General features: G+C 30.4%; 4 protein-coding genes across 13 annotated transcripts in view; 3 read left to right on the plus strand and 1 right to left on the minus strand.

Annotated features, from left to right (window-relative positions):
• The first annotated feature begins 1,465 nt into the window (after positions 1 to 1,465).
• On the plus strand, positions 1,466 to 7,099 carry LOC116769379 (uncharacterized). The gene is made up of 5 exons (XM_032660449.2): positions 1,466 to 1,860; positions 3,496 to 4,383; positions 4,469 to 4,747; positions 4,960 to 5,098; positions 6,963 to 7,099. Exons 1-5 carry the CDS (start codon positions 1,489 to 1,491, stop codon positions 7,094 to 7,096), a joined length of 1,812 nt encoding a protein of 603 aa, XP_032516340.2. The 5' UTR covers positions 1,466 to 1,488; the 3' UTR covers positions 7,097 to 7,099.
• Positions 7,100 to 7,404: 305 nt separating this feature from the next.
• LOC116779527 (small ribosomal subunit protein eS8) lies at positions 7,405 to 9,076 on the minus strand. The gene is made up of 6 exons (XM_032673875.2): positions 8,942 to 9,076; positions 8,622 to 8,728; positions 8,426 to 8,525; positions 8,138 to 8,313; positions 7,778 to 7,907; positions 7,405 to 7,547 (listed from the first exon to the last, which is right to left on the minus strand). Exons 1-6 carry the CDS (start codon positions 8,943 to 8,945, stop codon positions 7,438 to 7,440), a joined length of 627 nt encoding a protein of 208 aa, XP_032529766.2. The 5' UTR covers positions 8,946 to 9,076; the 3' UTR covers positions 7,405 to 7,437.
• A 723-nt stretch (positions 9,077 to 9,799) lies between these two features.
• Positions 9,800 to 10,668, plus strand: LOC116779536 (protein mago nashi homolog). Its single transcript, XM_032673887.2, has 2 exons — positions 9,800 to 10,231; positions 10,444 to 10,668. Exons 1-2 carry the CDS (start codon positions 9,974 to 9,976, stop codon positions 10,624 to 10,626), a joined length of 441 nt encoding a protein of 146 aa, XP_032529778.1. The 5' UTR covers positions 9,800 to 9,973; the 3' UTR covers positions 10,627 to 10,668.
• Positions 10,669 to 12,035: 1,367 nt separating this feature from the next.
• LOC116770116 (maternal protein pumilio) overlaps positions 12,036 to 18,209 on the plus strand; it is a 53,396-nt gene continuing 47,222 nt past the window's right edge. For 7 of the 10 annotated variants that reach the window (XM_061526703.1, XM_061526706.1, XM_061526704.1 and 4 more), the window contains exons 1-2: positions 12,036 to 12,904; positions 13,194 to 13,688. In XM_061526703.1, the coding sequence (XP_061382687.1) occupies positions 12,689 to 12,904; positions 13,194 to 13,688 (711 nt within the window). In that variant the 5' untranslated portion in view covers positions 12,036 to 12,688. The remainder of the gene's footprint in view (positions 12,905 to 13,193; positions 13,689 to 18,209) is intronic. The other 3 variants (XM_061526698.1, XM_061526699.1, XM_061526700.1) reach the window with 3 other exon arrangements.

Genomic DNA, 18,209 nt, shown 5'->3' on the forward strand with positions numbered 1-18,209 from the left:
TTGTTAAAGTTTACACACACACATATATATATATGTAAAAACTAAAATTATGTGGGCCCCAAAACAAACTTTTATGTGTATTAATTAAGTACAAACATTCGTCATAAATAAAAATGTAATTTGTGCCGAAACATGACGTAGTGAGTATTTACATAGTAATGACTGTAACTTTAAGTAATAAAGTCTTCGTCTGAATAATAATCAGCCATCAATCTGTTGTCTAAATGTCCCCTTGTATCCAAATAAGATTTTGTTTTGTAATAACTGAGGTTGATCGTAAAAAATCGTAAACGATAACTCTGTATGAAGTTTTTACATTAAGATATAAATATATACTATAATATTATGATTTATTTGTTGATAGACTAAATGTAAGTACAAACTTAATAAATAAGCAAATGTTGCTTTATTTAAAAAATTTGCATTAACTACGAATCAAACTAGGAGAATGATTGACAAAAGGATTGAAAAAACGTGTGATGCTTGGTGACGAATAATGTAAATGTTGGTAGTTACTGAAGTACTTACATATATAACAAGTAATTATAAAGTTATCTTAGAAAGCATTCAATGTTTTTTTACACTAAAATCATATCATGTATTAATAATCACAATTTTTTTTATTAAGATAGTTAAAATTTACTGAATATCAAAACGTTTTTGCTTCATAATCGAGAGTTGGACTGGGACAATGGGTTTATTATTATAATCGCTTATACCTAATGGTAACCATACTGATGTCTAATAAATGAGAAATATATATAAAGAAAAAAACATTTGGAAAGGACCAAAAATAAAGCTAATTTATAAATTTCGTAACATACATATTATGTACATACCCAGCGAATTGTAATCAATACTTTTCTAACGATAGAATTATAAAAAAAAATCCTTAAAATAATAAAATCTACAACTCTCGACGAAGTAAATATATTAATTAGATTAATTTTATTTCTAAACTTCTTTCCGAATTAGTCTTTGATCTACTTATAAGCAAAATTATGTTACGTAAAATAAAACGCACACAATACGTAAGCACGTAGTGTTTATAAAAACCGTTGTTTCTTGAAATATAATTAACACCAAAGTGTATAGGAAATGAAACTTAGAAATTTTATACCAATAAAATTTACTATCTAGTTACTATTTTTCTGTAATGCACGCACAATAGCATACCTTTATCATTTTATTTATATACAATCCTAATAACAAATTATCCTTCTAAAAATTTTAGAAAATATCTGTACTTCACTTCATAAATAAAATGGGAAACATAATTGTATCGCTAATGAGATAATGTTCTTAATAGTTCAAAACAAAACAACAGCAAAAATAATAAACAGTGAACAAAGATATGTATTTATTATTATTTATTAACCTAAGTAAATCTGAGGGCATTCACCTGAAAGTCTCATATTAATTAGTAAGTAAGGAGCCTGCAGCTTTTTAGCCTAAAGTCAACCAAGCGCGGACAGAGTCGCGATCACCATGTACCGAGCCGGACGCTCTCGTTTCACGGCGGACCTTAAATATATCATCGGTATTATGTCGATTCTCCAAATGACTGCGACCACGGATTACGGCACCCCAATAGAAATAAAATTCTGGGACTCTCAACGCAATCCGCTCCACCATATGATAGACGTGACTAACGAATTCGGTTTAAAAGTTCTGGCTGAACATAATTTTTTAAATGAAAACAACATTGCTTTTTCACCATACGGCCTGGTTGGGATCTTGGTGGCACTTTATGAAGGCGTTGATGGTGAATCCTCTTATCAGATACAGAGGAGTATGCAGCTTCCTTGGAACAGAAACGTCATGAGAATTGGTTTTCGAGATATACATCGCACATTAAAAGTGAGTCATTTATTATAAATAATTGCGTAAGTTGAACTTGAATCGAAGACCGAAGGGAAAAAATATTACAGGTAACAAGTTTTTTAGTTGTTGAAATCGTCTTCAAAGATTATAATTGTTTTTGAATATAGACATAAAAAAACTAACAATACCTTTTGGTGCGAGATACATTTTTATAATCTATAATTTACATTTTTGATTAGCGTTGACCCGACAAACATATCCTAAGGCGACGAAATTTTATTATTTTTAAATAATAAAAGCATTAAGTTCGGGAGGTAATAATTTGCACCGTTTCTTTATTTTCCTTTATCTTATCACTAAGTAGAAAAATCTTTGTTTATATTAAGAAGTACATAATAACGTTAGGTAAACAAATCTCGTTAATTTATTATTATTTACTATTTCGAATATTTTTCGGTCAAAACTAACATTATTAATAAATACCAAACTATCTATTTTTATAATTTACATTTATATAAACACATAAACACAATGTATATATGTATATGTATATATGTATTCACACATAAGTAGACTAGATTAATGAATTACAGATTTTTTTTATTGTAGCTAATACAAAACTTTAAAAACCTCTTCGTCTTTATTCGGCCTATTCCAGATAACTATACGCTTGTAACTTAAAATACTAGTGGAGGCTATATTTAGAACTGCTATAACTTACCCGAGTACCTACCTATAATATGTTTGCCTGGTTAAAGTACTAACATGGTGATTGAGATCATATTTATTATTTTGTTTTATGTTATAGTTATTTTTTTGTTATTTCAACTCTAAATTAACTTTATATAGTATTTAATTAACTCTTGTGTATATAAAAATATATTCTTTTTAAATTATAAATAATATTTTTATATTTATTAACCTGTGAACGTATGAGTAGGAGGTTGGGCGGGGGGGGAATTATAAGTTTAGACTGAAAGGAAAAGTTGGATTTGAGCTTCTGATACCTACGAAATTCAACTGTATGGTGTACTTCATGTCATCCGTCTTTAAAAAATGCTCATATAATTAATACAAATTGTGAAATTAAACACAATCTGAATAAAAAAATCAATTTGTGTTTCACACGAGTGTAAACGTTTAGGAGTTGAAAAGCTCAAGTTGTTTTATTTTTTCATATCGCTAATCATTTCTAACAAACATGTTCAAAAATATTGGTACCTTTATTCATTTTATGTATTTGTTTTATGCTAACAATATTTTTCTACCTTTTATTTGTGCACAATAATTTCGAAGTAAAAATTTGGGTTCAGTATTTTGTTTTACTCTTCTTAGATTCATTATTTGACATACTTAAAATCTATAGATAGGTACACACTCAGAGTTTTTTTTCAACTTTACCAAGTTTAATCGTCTTTGATAAAAATATCATCTATGACAATTAACAATAAACAAGAAATGACAAATAAGGGAACAACGTTCATTTCAAGTTGCGGTTCAGTAATTTATCGTACAGCCTAGACGTCGAACAAAATGGACGATCTTCTTTTTGTCATCAACATAAAAAAATAATTTATTCGTATATTCTTGGATCATAAAACAGAAACTTGTTTATTTATTACACATTATTAAAATTTACATATCTGTTTATACAAATTAAAATAATTTCAGACTTATTTTGTACCGGAGGAAGGCTTTCTCGCTGGATTGGCACTTAACAATGAGAACGTTACATTTAACGAAAGCTATAAGAAAATTTTACGATTCTACGGTTTTGATTTGGACCAATCGAGCTCTAATGGAACCAATATGAATACGACGACTACACCACCCACCACAGAAACAGTTAATAACACTTCCACAACCTCAGAAAGCACACCGGTAACAACACCTCCAACTACAGAACCATCCAAAGAAGAAACTACTTTGAATCCAAATGCCGAGACAATAGACATCCGAGAGTCGATGACTGCAACAACCTCTATGACATCAGCGATTACAGAAAGTGTACCACAGTTAGTGTCTTCTACAACGTCAAATGCCCCTGTTGAAGAAACGACCAGTACGACTATCACTGAATCCGTACCGGAAACAACAACAATTATCACTTCTACGATTACAGAACAATCAACGACACAGACACCGACCGATGGCTCTACAATAATCACTGAAAGGATGACGACAAGCACTTCGGACGAAACTGAAAGTACTCAAATGGGTATTTCTAGTACAAGTGATATCACAATGGAAGTATCGTCAAATGCAGAGGTTGAAGCATCAACAACTCAAATCACAGCAGAAGTAAGTTCAGTTTCAAAGAGTGAAATAACCGAAGAAACTACGATAAGCAGTGTTGATTCAACTGTCGCTTCAACGACGCCAACTCCAACACCCGAATCGCTTCAACGTAGAAAGAAATCAATTGTTGAATTTATTTATACAAATCCTCCATACTTTGATCATTCACTCTTTAGATCTTTCGACGTAGGAATAGATTTACCAAACGAATACAACGACGAAGATAAAATGTTCACAGTCAATGGATTAAGAAATATTCAGGTAATGAACTGGCCTTATAAGAATGCCCATGAAGTTGAACATGTTGAGTATACAAAGATATCATAAAGAAATTTCTCATTCGTAGGTGTCGTATATGCATTACGACTCCATATTGGAACATGCGTACCTTCCTCACTTGGAGGCGTCTGCTCTTCGGTTGCCTCTAGACAGTGACCGTTACTACCTCCTGGTTGTGCTTCCTTTACGAAGGGGGGAAGGCGAGCTGGCTCGATTACTGTTACGAATGGCGCGAGAGTCGGATCTTTCCGATGTATACGCAGCGCTGCGACCTCGAAGAGTAAAGGCTGTCGTCCCAAGCTTTACAGTGAAGGGTCACATCAGTTTAACCACGGATTTACAAAAAGTACGCATGATCACTACATTCAAAACTTGCAATACTTATAATTGTTATTTCATGTATAACTCAATAATTCTTCTCTTAATTGTTAATGCCCAATTAATTATTATCTAGATGCGTGTTTGGTAAAATTTACATATAATCTCTAAACGCGATCTACTTCGCTATTTTTATTAAAAAATATATATATATAGAATTATTTTATTTTAAATCAATAGCTAGGTATCCGTGATGTGTTCGAGCCTCGGCAGACGGACTTCACGCCGATGACACACCTGCCCGGGGTGTATGTCCGGAGCATAGAACAGGCCGTCTCCGTCGTCATACGCAAATACCAACCCGACACATTGAAGAATAGTAAGCGTCCACTTATTTTAAGAGGGCTATAGTTTGTTTAAACTTAGAAAATGAATCTCTTAAACATGACAAATCACACTTAACTAGATTGTTATATTTAACATTTTTATTCAGAGATGTACATATAACAATATATATATAATCATTCAACGATTATTATATTTTAATTGATAAATATTAAGTCTGTGTACTGAACAGGATGCGTGGAGATTCATTAAGGATACCTCTTGGTGAATGACCTAACAACATGTTGTGTACCGCACTGTTAAATGTAATGTAATGGTGTGATCATACACCTAATTACGGGTTAAAATGGACGCGTGGGATAAAGAGTACATTGAAACATCGCAAGACCGGGGTCGCCACTCACCGTCACGCTTAGATGGATATCAGAACATCCTTGAGCGACACCATTATCTAATGAGTAATATGTTTCGGGCTTTTTCGTAGTACTAATTAACCTTTTGTTATGACTGTTGATTGTGCTAAGTTATTTGAATACCAAAGTTGGTATTGTTTGAAGGTGAATGCTTAAAGCTGAATCTTAATTCTACACTGTGTGTCCTAATTGGAGAGTACTTATTTTACTTATTAGTTTTTCTGAATATTTTTTCTAATCTGGAAAACACTCCTTTTGGAATTCTGATTCCTTTATATATATATATATATAATTGTTTTTTATATGATCCTTACAGACTAAAAATTTGGTGGAAATAGGATCAATATCATATTCCTACAATATTTGTTATTAAGAAATATTATAAGCAAAACAAAACAAAATAATTCTCCCTGAATCAATATACATCGAGAGATAATAAAATTGTAGAATTTTATTTTTTATTTAGGCTATCATATATGCAAGTTTAAACCAAACATATTACTTTTATACTTATATTCCCTGCAATTTAAATCATACGTCAGACCATTACGAAAACTACAGAGATAATATCAGTTCTTAGCAAGTTGGCAACATTACTGAATCATATTGCCCTCTTTTTACGGTCTACTGTTGATATAATAGTTACCAAAAGAGTGCAAATTCCCTATTGCTAAGTGCTGAGTGAGATCAGACCGCTTCTATTGTCTCGAGTTGCGGTGGCGCAACGCGGCGACACGCGCATTTGCGTCCATTGATGCGCCCCGCGGCTCTCCCTGCACCAGCCAGCTACGACTAGACTCATTAACAATTATAGAAATCGTCCAATGCACCGCCATTATAACGACCTAGATGCCTAATCGAGATGGAAATTATTATTTTCAGATATGTCCATACAATTCAATTACATCAATGAGAAAAGCACGAAAATTACGAGATGATTCGTTTCCTGTGTCCGCAACAAATTGTTTTGCTATTTTTTTTTTTTTTTTTTGAACGGTCCGTCGCATTTACATGGCAAGGACGATCTATAATCTAGTGATGACATATTAAATGATCTGTCGTTTATTCTGAATGATTTTACTCAACTGATTAATTACAAAAAATATTATGTATATTTTTCATTATCGTTATGCAGGTGGATAGAAACTGGTACGGATTTAGTCTAAGATACCCAATACAAGAATAAGTCACTTTCGAAATGCTTATATTTGATAAAAGAATTGAAATAGCTTTGAAAGTTATTTTCTATATTATATGTTGTTACGTATAGGCATGCTGTTTTATAAACTCAATACTTTCGTATATATCAAAAATTAATAATTTATAAACAAAAAGCCAATTTTCAAAATAATTAGTGGGTGTCAATACCGCGAAGTAAAAGCAGTTGAAACATATTCACAGATTAAAATGCGAAAGCCTTATGTTTTATCTGTATGTAACTTTAAACCTTGTTAACGAAAATAATAACCCCAAACATTCTTGCAGGATACATCGGGAGCCGAAACCCAGTCGTATTCTCAGCGACCTACCCTTTTCTCTACTTTGTGATGGATTCAACAATAAACGTCGCGCTTATGGCGGGCAAAATGGTAGATCCTCTAAATACAAGAATATTATAATGAGCACGAGTTTTATTTCTTTAGATGGTTCATGGGCTGATATTAGTTACTTTAAATAAAAATAAGGACATTAATGCTTTAAAAACGAATGTTAGTTGCTTAATAAAATAAAGATGCTTTGATAGCATAACTATTGTTTTTTACAACAAGTCCAAGAAATTATTTTTTTTTAATACTCAAAACCATAAACACAACAGTTATGATTATAGATTTAATGAGTAGGGAGATAAAACCAAGAGAAATCTTTAAAATTAAAACTGAAAGCTAATCAATAAAAGAACAGGGTTGGCATCAAATAAAATATAGTGTTGTTTTTTACATTTATTATTACATTACATCCCTTACTTAGCCCTCTTGGATTTGATCTTTCTTAAGTAGAACTCCAATTCCTTGCCCTCCAGCACATAACCATCAGATCGTCCACATTGACCGGGCCGACTTGATACACATGCTGAAAAATATGAATCAAATATTACAAAACTAAATTCAATTTAAAACTCAAAGGTCTGGTGTCTTACATTAAAATCAGAGTAACTATGACAGTATATGATCATTCAACTGCTGAACAGTTCCCAAAACGGTACCCATTCATATTGCAGTCTCAAAACTTCTCAATTTCATCATCTATGGCTTTGCAAAAGTAAATAAATATAATCTAGTCAAAATCACTGTTTGTATCACCTAATAAACGTCCAGTGTGGAACTGCTCCTCCAAAGCAGCTTCAACCTTAGCTAGACGTTGTCTTGTCAGGTATTTCTTGGCAGTCTTCTTGCTGCGCTTCTTGTTGATGATGGCCTCTTCGGCCTCAGTCTACAAATAGCAAACATCATAAGGATATGCTTGAATACAGTTTACTCAGATTTAATTCAGTGAATTATATGTCATACATCAGTTATGGCATTTAATCATGGAAAATCATATGACACGCAAAGGTTATCATCATAGAAAAAAATTATACACTGAGACAAAGGAAATATTGAGTGAAGTTAACAGCAAAGAAGTCTTAGAACACCAAGATAATGTTTAGTAGCATTACATACCAACTTGGCGCCCTTCTTTCTGCCGAGTGGCAGCAGGTAGTGAGACTCATACCACTGCCTGAATGGTGTGGCGTCCACAACCACGATAGCATTCTTGACAAGGGTCTTGGTACGCACCAACTCGTTGTTGGACGCATTGTAAACAACATCGATGATGCGAGTCTTACGGGTTGCACCTGCAATTCGAGAGTTACATGTAAACGAAATTAACGTAAACATACAGACAATACAAATCATTTTTATAATAGAGTAAAAAACGGTTAATAGCGATATGAATAGCTCCCTTACATTCGGAACCCCACGAGAAATTTCCGGTGTCCAGACGCAGTGCACGATACTTGATGTTACCACCGCGAGCACGCACTAAGTGAATGCGCTGGGAACCGAGCTGGAAAAATATTCCAAAATAAGAACAAGCAAACACAAACTTAAGTCAGCAACAACATCATGGACAACAAGTTTTAGGTTATATTATGATACATACCTTGGTGTTGGCAGCCGGGCGACCTAACTCATATTTCCTCTTCTTGCGAATGGGCGCACGTTTGCCACCGGTGGCCCTTCGCTTATGCCAGTGATCACGACTGATACCTAAATATTAATGTTTGTTATTAACGAAATACATATCACCCATAGCGCAAAAGAACACTATCACTTCACGTAAAATCGAAGATATATAAAAAATATATCTTTCAATAACACTCACAATTATTGCACTATCCATTAATGAAATTTCAATTATAAATATAACTCGGTTACAAAGATTTTAACGGATAAAATACACAATTTCGACAAAATACTCACCCATCTTGCGCTGGGTCAGAAAGAAAAGATTTGACGTCTGACACTTTTTAAACCTCTAAATTCTCTTCTCTATACCCTACAATATATTGTCTATGTCCTGTACTAACTATCAAACTGGTTTTTTTGTACAATCTGATATTATATTACACAAACGGAGAAAATGATATTTTTTTCTAAAGTTTTTATAATATATTGAATAAAGTAAGTAATCATTTGCAGGCATTAATAATACTTCTTGTAAAGTCAAATGGACTGCTTTTTTCGGAGCCCTTATCGAAACTTATATGCACTGATACTTTCACTTAAAACAATTCATTATTATAATACTATACTTAATAATATTTTTGCAATAATAAGAAATTTCTTACGGACTAAAGTTCGAATACCAGAGACTATTTTGAACAAGACAAAACAAATGAATTGCGTAAAAGAACTTTGTGATGATGGAATTTTAAAATTCAAATTATCATTTTTTCTAAACAGTTAATTTCTTAATGAAACCTTTTTATAAATTATTCAACAAGAATTTTATAAATTCTACATGACTACAAATTAAAATACAATACAAAAATATAATGAAAAAAAAATCGTTGTAGTAGGTATTAAATTATAATTGATAAAGTAAGACAATAACATTTTTCTGCTACTAGGAAATTGAAGCAGTAAAAAAAAATACTTTATTATTACGACTTTGTAATAATAGACTAAGAGTATAAAAGCTCGTTACTTGAATATATTAAAATACCAGAATTTTTTATAGCTTTATTTTTCAGACTTCTCATTTAAAATATTAAAAACCTTTAAATAAAAATTACCATAGGCTATGTCTGTAGAAACAGAATATACATATTTTAATATCTGTCATTTATCTGCTCTTGTCAACCTGTGGCTTGTTAGCTTTGCCGCTTTCCTAGTGAATTTATTAATGTTTCTTAAACAATATTTAGCGTGATCATAAGAGAAAGCGATACGAAAAGTTATTTTTAATACTTTGTAACTATTCCATTCAAAATTGCGTCTAACGATTCTGCAATGTCTTCAGATTTTTATATTCGTTATTATGTAGGCCACAAAGGTAAATTTGGTCATGAGTTTCTTGAATTTGAGTTCAGGCCTGACGGGAAACTGCGATACGCTAATAATTCTAATTATAAGAACGACACTATGATTAGGAAGGAAGCATATGTGCATCCATGCGTGATGGACGAACTTAAAAGAATCATTGTTGATTCTGAAATAATGCATGAAGACGATCGTCTGTGGCCTCAACCTGACCGAGTTGGCAGACAGGTAGGATACGTTTTATATAAAAATTCACATTAACAGTCTATTTCATCATTATTGTAAAATTGTTTCATACAAAGTAGTATTTGTATTATACTACTTAAGTAGTTATAATCTTGCAACAATCATTGTAAAAAACTTTGAAATGTAAATAAAATCTTAATAACCTTAGTTATTAAAGAACAATTGTTAATGAAATAAATGTATTCTAATTCCAGGAGCTTGAAATAGTTATTGGTGAAGAGCACATTTCATTCACTACCTCCAAGACTGGGTCACTGGTAGATGTCAACCAATCCAGAGATCCTGAAGGCTTGCGGTGTTTCTATTATTTGGTGCAAGATCTCAAATGTCTTGTATTCTCTCTTATAGGACTACATTTCAAGATCAAACCCATATAATTTTTAATATTTTTTAAGTAAAATAAACGAGTTTCATACTTATTACTATTCTTACTATTTTTGTTTGACCTTACATGTTTCAAATTTATATAAAAGAACATAACACTATCACTATAGCCGGTACATTTATTTTCTGTGATTATTTTTGTTTATTACAAAAACGATATGTTAAATTTGCTTTTTTTTTTTTGGTTACATAATTGTAATCACTTACCCATACACAAATTAAGTATTCCTATGGGAAACATTAGATAAATATTTAAATAGAAGTATGTATTTGCATTATACAGAATAAACCAATAGCTATTATTACTCTTAAAATGAATATTCCAGAGGTTACAAGTTCAAATACTGCTTCTGTTTATATAATTTTAATCTTTTATTTCGGATTTCAATTTAAATTTGAGTGTAAACTCAACATTGATTTATTTTTTTTAAAGTAAACTAGGTTAATATTTTCTCAGTATTAACATTTAGAATGAAAAATTTCTATTAAAGAATATCTAAATTGAAATAGTTCTTATTGAAGGGCTTTCATTTAGGATGATTCCTGGAATACTACAGTATTATCTGATTCTATTATATTTAGTAATATGATCTTATGCATTTCACTTTAGTAAAATGCTCAATAATTGTTTTTTTTTTTTGGAATATAACCGGAATAATGAAATTTGTAATATATAATTATCACAGATCTTTTTCATGAAAGACAAAAATACGGCTTTTTCAATGTAAGTTACAATTTATATCAACTATGCTTAAAAATACACATATACAAATTAGCGTCAGTAAACTGTGTATTTGATGGAGTATACATTTCACACGCAAATTCAAGTCACAAAGTTTAAAGTTAAACGTTGAATGTGTATAAATTATTTTATTAAAATAGATCATACGTAAAACGGATCATACGTAAATCTCAAAACGACATTATAACTACAGTTGTGAAAATATTTAGTAATAAGCAATATGGCTTATATTTTTAAACCATAAATTATTTCTAAATGTTTAAGTTGAAATCAAAAAATCTACAAAACCAGAATTGTTACCGTTAAGCATTATGTTGAAATGTATAAGCATAATATTTACTTGCATGATACATGGCTCAAAATATCTAAAAAAATTGGAGATAGGAAAATAAAGTAAAAGGTTATTGACTTATTTCACAGTATTTGTTTTTAATAACAATTTTTAGTAAAACAATCCATACGTTTTTATTTTTAAAGTTTTTAAACATCATATAAATGAATTATTACGAGGATACTTAAATAATTATTATTGTTTTTTAGAATTCCATTTCAGTCAATTTTCTCCGGAAATAATTGAAAAATTAGTATCATTAAAATATGTTTTAATGTGTAATGAAACGTTGGCTGTATTTATTTATGTTTATATTATAGCTTTGCGCGTTGCGCGCGCATCGCATCTGCCCGACCGACTATGGCGGACAGGCAGTGAAGGATGTTTGTAGTCTTTTCTAAATCGAAAAGTATCGACGGTAGCAAATGGCATAAACCGAGTTTTTTGTAAAAATTGTACATTGTAAATAGTTCTGTGTACATATAGTAATTATATTTGTGGTCGTTTTGTTTAGAAATTGTGTGAATAGTGTATTATTTTGAGTGTTTATTCGATTCAGTTTTCGACGCCGACTAATATCTTTAAACTTAAAGTTAGTACATTGGTACATTATAAATAATATTTAAATTCAAAATTATTGCATATAACACTACTTTTTTATCATCGGTTTCATCTATTGTCTTTGTGTTTAACTTGAGAAACAGACCGTTGCAGTTTCATGCAATATTTTGATTCCCATAGCGGCTGTCATCGTGCTTCGATAAAACTAGTAGCTGTCATTACAAAGACAAAAAGACTATTATAGTCTTTAAATGGCTTCAGTAACCAATTCCAATAGCTTCATATAGTATTTTTGATGATGGTTAATGGAATTCACATTTGACTAGAATAATAGCAGCGTAAAGTTGTATTGTCTATAAACAGAAGATCGAAGAATACGTACTGTTTACGATTGCATAGGATTGAAGAATAGTGAAACTGAATGCTCGAACCTCACGGTAGCCCAATGAAGTGGCCGGGTACTGGCGGAGAGGAAGAGGCGGGCGAAGCTGGTCTGCAGACAGCGCGAGTATCGCAAAGTCGTGCCCAGGACGACGCCGCAGTACATTATGTGTTCCAGCGCGAGAATCAAGAAGCTGATTTGTCTACACTAGCTCCTAAACAGCGCTGGGCGGTTTGCGAGGATTCAATAGCAGAGGTTTGTACACTTTGAAACTTAGTCTATTAATGTCATTATGTATAAATATTGACTACAATAACCTTCACACACTTGGTCTCATTAACTTTTATGTTATAATTATGATTCAATTCAGCCTAATTTTAAAGTATGAATAGAATAAAAGTTTATTTACAGATTAATATTATTTTGAGGACAAAGTCTTATTTATAACCTTTCAAGTGTCTTTATATCTTAAGTTTGATGTACAGATGTCATTTATTTACCATGTTATTTTATTTTTGCTAATTGAATAATCCTTGTTTTTCAGAATCAAGATAAATGGAAGAATCATACTCCTATAACAATGAATAACATACAGCATCAAGGTCATATACAGTTAAAGAACTCACAAACCAATCAACAATATATTAACCAGGCAATAGCATCCTCGGTGGGCACACTAGCTATAAACCCGTCTGTGATTGGAAGCCATCCGGCACATTTGACTACAAACATGGTCCATACCCAATTGGCTCCATTACAAAACCACACATTGGGTAACAATTTGGCCATACAGAACAGCATGATGCTGCAACCTCTTCAAGGAATGCAGAATGCTCCTCAAATGGGACAGCAAGGTTTATATGATATTCATCAACACCCAGCCACTCCCATGCAAGCTCCAATGAATGGCATGGGCAAGAGTGCTGAGCACCTCATGTATCTAAGTCAGGCTGGGATGCTTGCTCCGGGAACAAATCAATTTCTACAACAAGGACAGAATCAACTTGGGCTTACACCAGTCGCTGCAATAAGAAATCAGGTAAGGAGTAGCTTAACAATGACATTATACAATAACACATAAATTGCTGTGGTATTATACTATTAACAATGAAAAATTAAATTAAATATATCAGTATAAAAATATATAATGGTTTAATCATACTAACATACATGTAACATGTTGTAACTCTCATAGTAGTGTTTTGTAATAGCAATAATTTTTTTGTAGTAATCCTAAATTATGTATATATATATATATTATTGTTTGTTTATATGTCATATATTTATAGAGAGTATCTTAAATATCAGAAATGTTGAGGTATTTGAATCATATGTTTTACTGTACGTATGATGAATTGATAAATGTTCCACTCATAATGTATGAGTCAAATATTGAGTACCTGAAGGGTATCAGTGGAGCATAATGCATTGCTATAATGTACAAGAGTTATGTGGTGTACATTAACATATATTTATGAATGTATGCTGTTCACAATTTGATCAATTATTTACTACATTATAACATATTAAAAATATTTTTATGAATTTTACTGTATATTGTGACAATATCGTTGATATAAATTTTGTTAAAAAATATTCTTGCATACAATATTTAAATGAGTATCTCGTTGTATTTATTTTTTTATTTCAAAATCATTAATGTTGACTTCTAAAACCGATTTTAATTTATTTCGCTGTTCCTCTTAGAAATTTATTGACTGACAATTAAATTAAATGAAATAAAAAGTCTAAATGTGATGTCTGTTCGTTGTATTACTGAGAAGTCAATAACTTCCAAAATATTAATATCCAGTTATTTATTTTATTTACTCATCAATAAATAAAAAATATTTTTAAACAATAATCACTCATAATATACTGATTGTGTGTCAAAAGGTCATCATTATTAAACGAAAACAATTAGCACACTTATAAAGAAGGTTCATGTATATGAAAATGCATATTAAAGCAATATTGATATATATTATTAAAAAGTTTGCAATGTAGCGTTAGTTAAAAATATATTATCCTATATGAGGTGTGAATTAAAGTAATTTCTATTACATAAAGGAAAATCCATTTATTGCATGATATATTGAATTGAGATACTAATGTTGTATGAAAGACGAACAATTAATTATCGTTATATAGAAGACATTTAGAAAAGCTCTGTTACTTATGATTTGTCACCTCAAACAATAACATCAGTGCCCAAGTATAGAGCTCATCAAGCATGACTTAAAACTTCCTAAAGAAATTAACTTGACATCTTTATTTATCAGCTACAGTTGTGTCCTATGTGACTTTTTAAATGTACATAGGTGTATAGGTATTAATTAATAATGAGAAAATTTTGACGCAATTTTTGATCATTATAATATAAATATAATATGTGTATATGTTAAAAACAATTCAAGTTTTAAATCTTAAAGTTACATAAAATATTTATTCTCTATATAAGCACTTTGAAATTTAAGCTATATATGCCTGTAACATGTTGTTTACTTTAAATAAATAGTTAGACAAACATTTTTCATAAAAATTACTTTCTATCTGACAATTTTGTATGTCTTTTGTTTGTTGAGATTTAATTGCGTCACTTATAAAAACACCTCATGAAGTTTAACAAACTTTACAAATAGTTAAAATGCACAACATGAACTATGTTACAACATATATTTTATTGATATCTCTAATGTTAATTTTTTAAGCACTTTGATTTAATAAAATAAGTAATAGACACATAACTTGAGTGACTAATGGTTATTCTACTATAACAGCTGATGTATCTTAGGTTTGTAAACAAGGATCTGTGCAATCTAACAATATACCTTGCCTATAATTTGAATTTTACATTCATACTATTTCATATTTCATGGATCAAAATATATTGATTTTTACATGTAAGATTTTATATAAGATTATAATTACTCTCCTAGCTGTTGGAATCAATGAACGAGAATTATCTCTCATATGTACTTTTGATTTAATATCATTGTAATATTTACAGAATTTAAATTCAGTCTTATCTTAACTTTGTTAATAACAGTATTTTTAAGGGACATTATTTTGCCTTTTTTTACCATATTATATATATATATATTTTTTTCTGTAAGTGTCGCTTTTGTGCTTATATTTTTATTTATTTAATCTTTAACATTAAAAATTTTGTATAAACTTTTACTGGTCACAAAAAATGTATAACATTCTTAAAAGGACTGCCTTAAATTAGGTAATAAAACAGCCGTATTGGCTCATTGTTATGCATAACAAACTTTTTCACAAATTCTATATGATAGTTCTGAATAATGTTAATCATTTCTAAGAATCAATATAATCTGAAATAAGTAAACTATAAATAAAATAATTTCTTTAATTCATACATTAGCATCTATATCTCGATTTTTGGTCACATCCCAATAAAAAAAGAACGTTTTTTAAATACTATTTTGTTTGTTATATTTGGTGTTTAATAGTGAGATTTTTGTATATTTATTAATATCACAGTAGTAGTTGTTTTATAATAAACATTTAAAAATAAACTGTCAATGAGAAATGCCGATTTTAGTTTAAACGAAACAACAGCAGTGTGAAATCTCTTAACAGCTTGTATACTTTTATGAGCTGTTTCGTTCTAGTGTCCTAAGGGGTTTTTCAAACGACGGCAATTAGGATGAAGTGTAAAATGACTGTTGTTTACTACGTAGATGTATGATATTTAAATATTTGTTTGGACCTGGAAATAAAGTATTTTAAATTTGAATAATTCTATAAAGATTTTTTCATTAACTACATTTTTAATCATTGAAATATACTACGGTCACTTTAATCAGTTATCTATAAAAACTTTTTATGTATATTATTAAAACTGCCATTTGTACGTTTGATGTATTTTAAAAAGGTATCGTGTGAATCAGATTAAAGTTTTGAAATGAGCGCAAAAAGTTCGTTCACTCTATAAACTTTTTGGTGTTTTGCGCCATCTGTGAACAATTTCTTGAAGCTTCACTTCGTCCGACGCTCCCGTAGTCGGGGAAGTTAGCGCAAGCGCTGTGATCGGCGTATGTCCTTTGTTCGAAACAAGTCAACATTGTACTTTTGAGTTTAGATTATTCAGTTTTATTTTACTGCATTTGAACGATTTACTGTAAGAAATGTGTTGTGTTTTACTTATAAGTAGTGTTTTCGTTGTTTAAAAACAAGTGATCAATGTTCTGTATTCTATATCGTCTTACAAGCTTTCATTGTGGTACATGATTACAAAGCTTTAGGTGGATTGTACGCATGAAACCTTTGAGTGACTTTTTTTTCGAACCTAATGTTAAGGATATGGGCCCCGACATGGTGAGTTTTTTGTTCTGTAGTATAGGATTCTGTATTTAGATAATATTTTAAGTCATGAAATTATGGAATTATTGTTTTTTCTATGCAACAGGTCCGTTTTTGTTTTGTTTACTTGTCACCGGCGTCCGCCATTTCTAGTTCGTATTATTTGTTTCACCGGTGTTCAAACAAGAAGTAACTATATAAGTTTAATTCAGGAAAGCGTTTATAATACCTGTTTATATTAAAAAAATCGATAGTATACATTTATAAATAAGGCAATTATAGTAATTATTTATTTTTTGTATTTTGAACATGTACGTGTTTGGATCCAAACAATTGAACTAAATTCGTCTCCGAGAACTCTAAACAAGTAGTTCAACTTTAAATATTTTAGCAAATTTTAAGTTTCGTTCTCAACAAAGTTCTTATTCATACATCGTAAAAGTGAAATCATTCAACATGTGTTAAATTTCTGCTCTGTAGTCTCGTTATAAATAAAGGTATGTGTTTGATTAATGTATGGATACTTCGTGAATAAATGTTGATCATTAAGAAGATCGACATTGTCTTAATTATTCCTAGAAAGTAGTTGTGTAAGCTTAAAAATTGTTAAATTATATGTAAATATTACAAAAGAGATCAAAATAATATCATTGTTGGTACAACTTAGATTATTGTATGTAAAAATTATGTTGACAAGCATGATGTGTGTAGTTGTGTTTAAGTTCTTGAAATTATTAGTAAAGCTGATATGTTTATAACAATTATAGAAGTTTATATATTGTTTTAAATTTAAATAATATAAGTAAATTATAAGTATAGTATAAACCTGGATGTTGGGTTTTGTCGAAGATCGATTTAACGAGTCCATGTATATGGGATTGTATTTGTACTCCCAGTATTGATCATATTCAAAGTTCCTTCTTATCGGTTTATTATAGCAAGAACTGTTTATGAAGATCCTATCTCTATGTTAAATTAAAGATGGATTCTTTGTGAACAATAGATGTCGGCATAAAGAAAATTTTTGTAAATAAAAAAAAGTCATTTTAAAAATTTAAACCTTTTAATATCTTTCAACTTAATCATTTTGAACCATGCTGTTTATGATCATGACTTAATAACCATGTTTGCATTATTGTTATGAGTTGGCTATGTGCTCGAGGTCTAAATAATTTGCATATTTTTGAAAAGTGTTCATTTTTTATATGAAAAAGAAAGATTATAATTAATG

This window comes from Danaus plexippus, assembly GCF_018135715.1.
Source record: "Danaus plexippus chromosome 3 unlocalized genomic scaffold, MEX_DaPlex mxdp_25, whole genome shotgun sequence".
NCBI lineage: Eukaryota > Metazoa > Arthropoda > Insecta > Lepidoptera > Nymphalidae > Danaus > Danaus plexippus.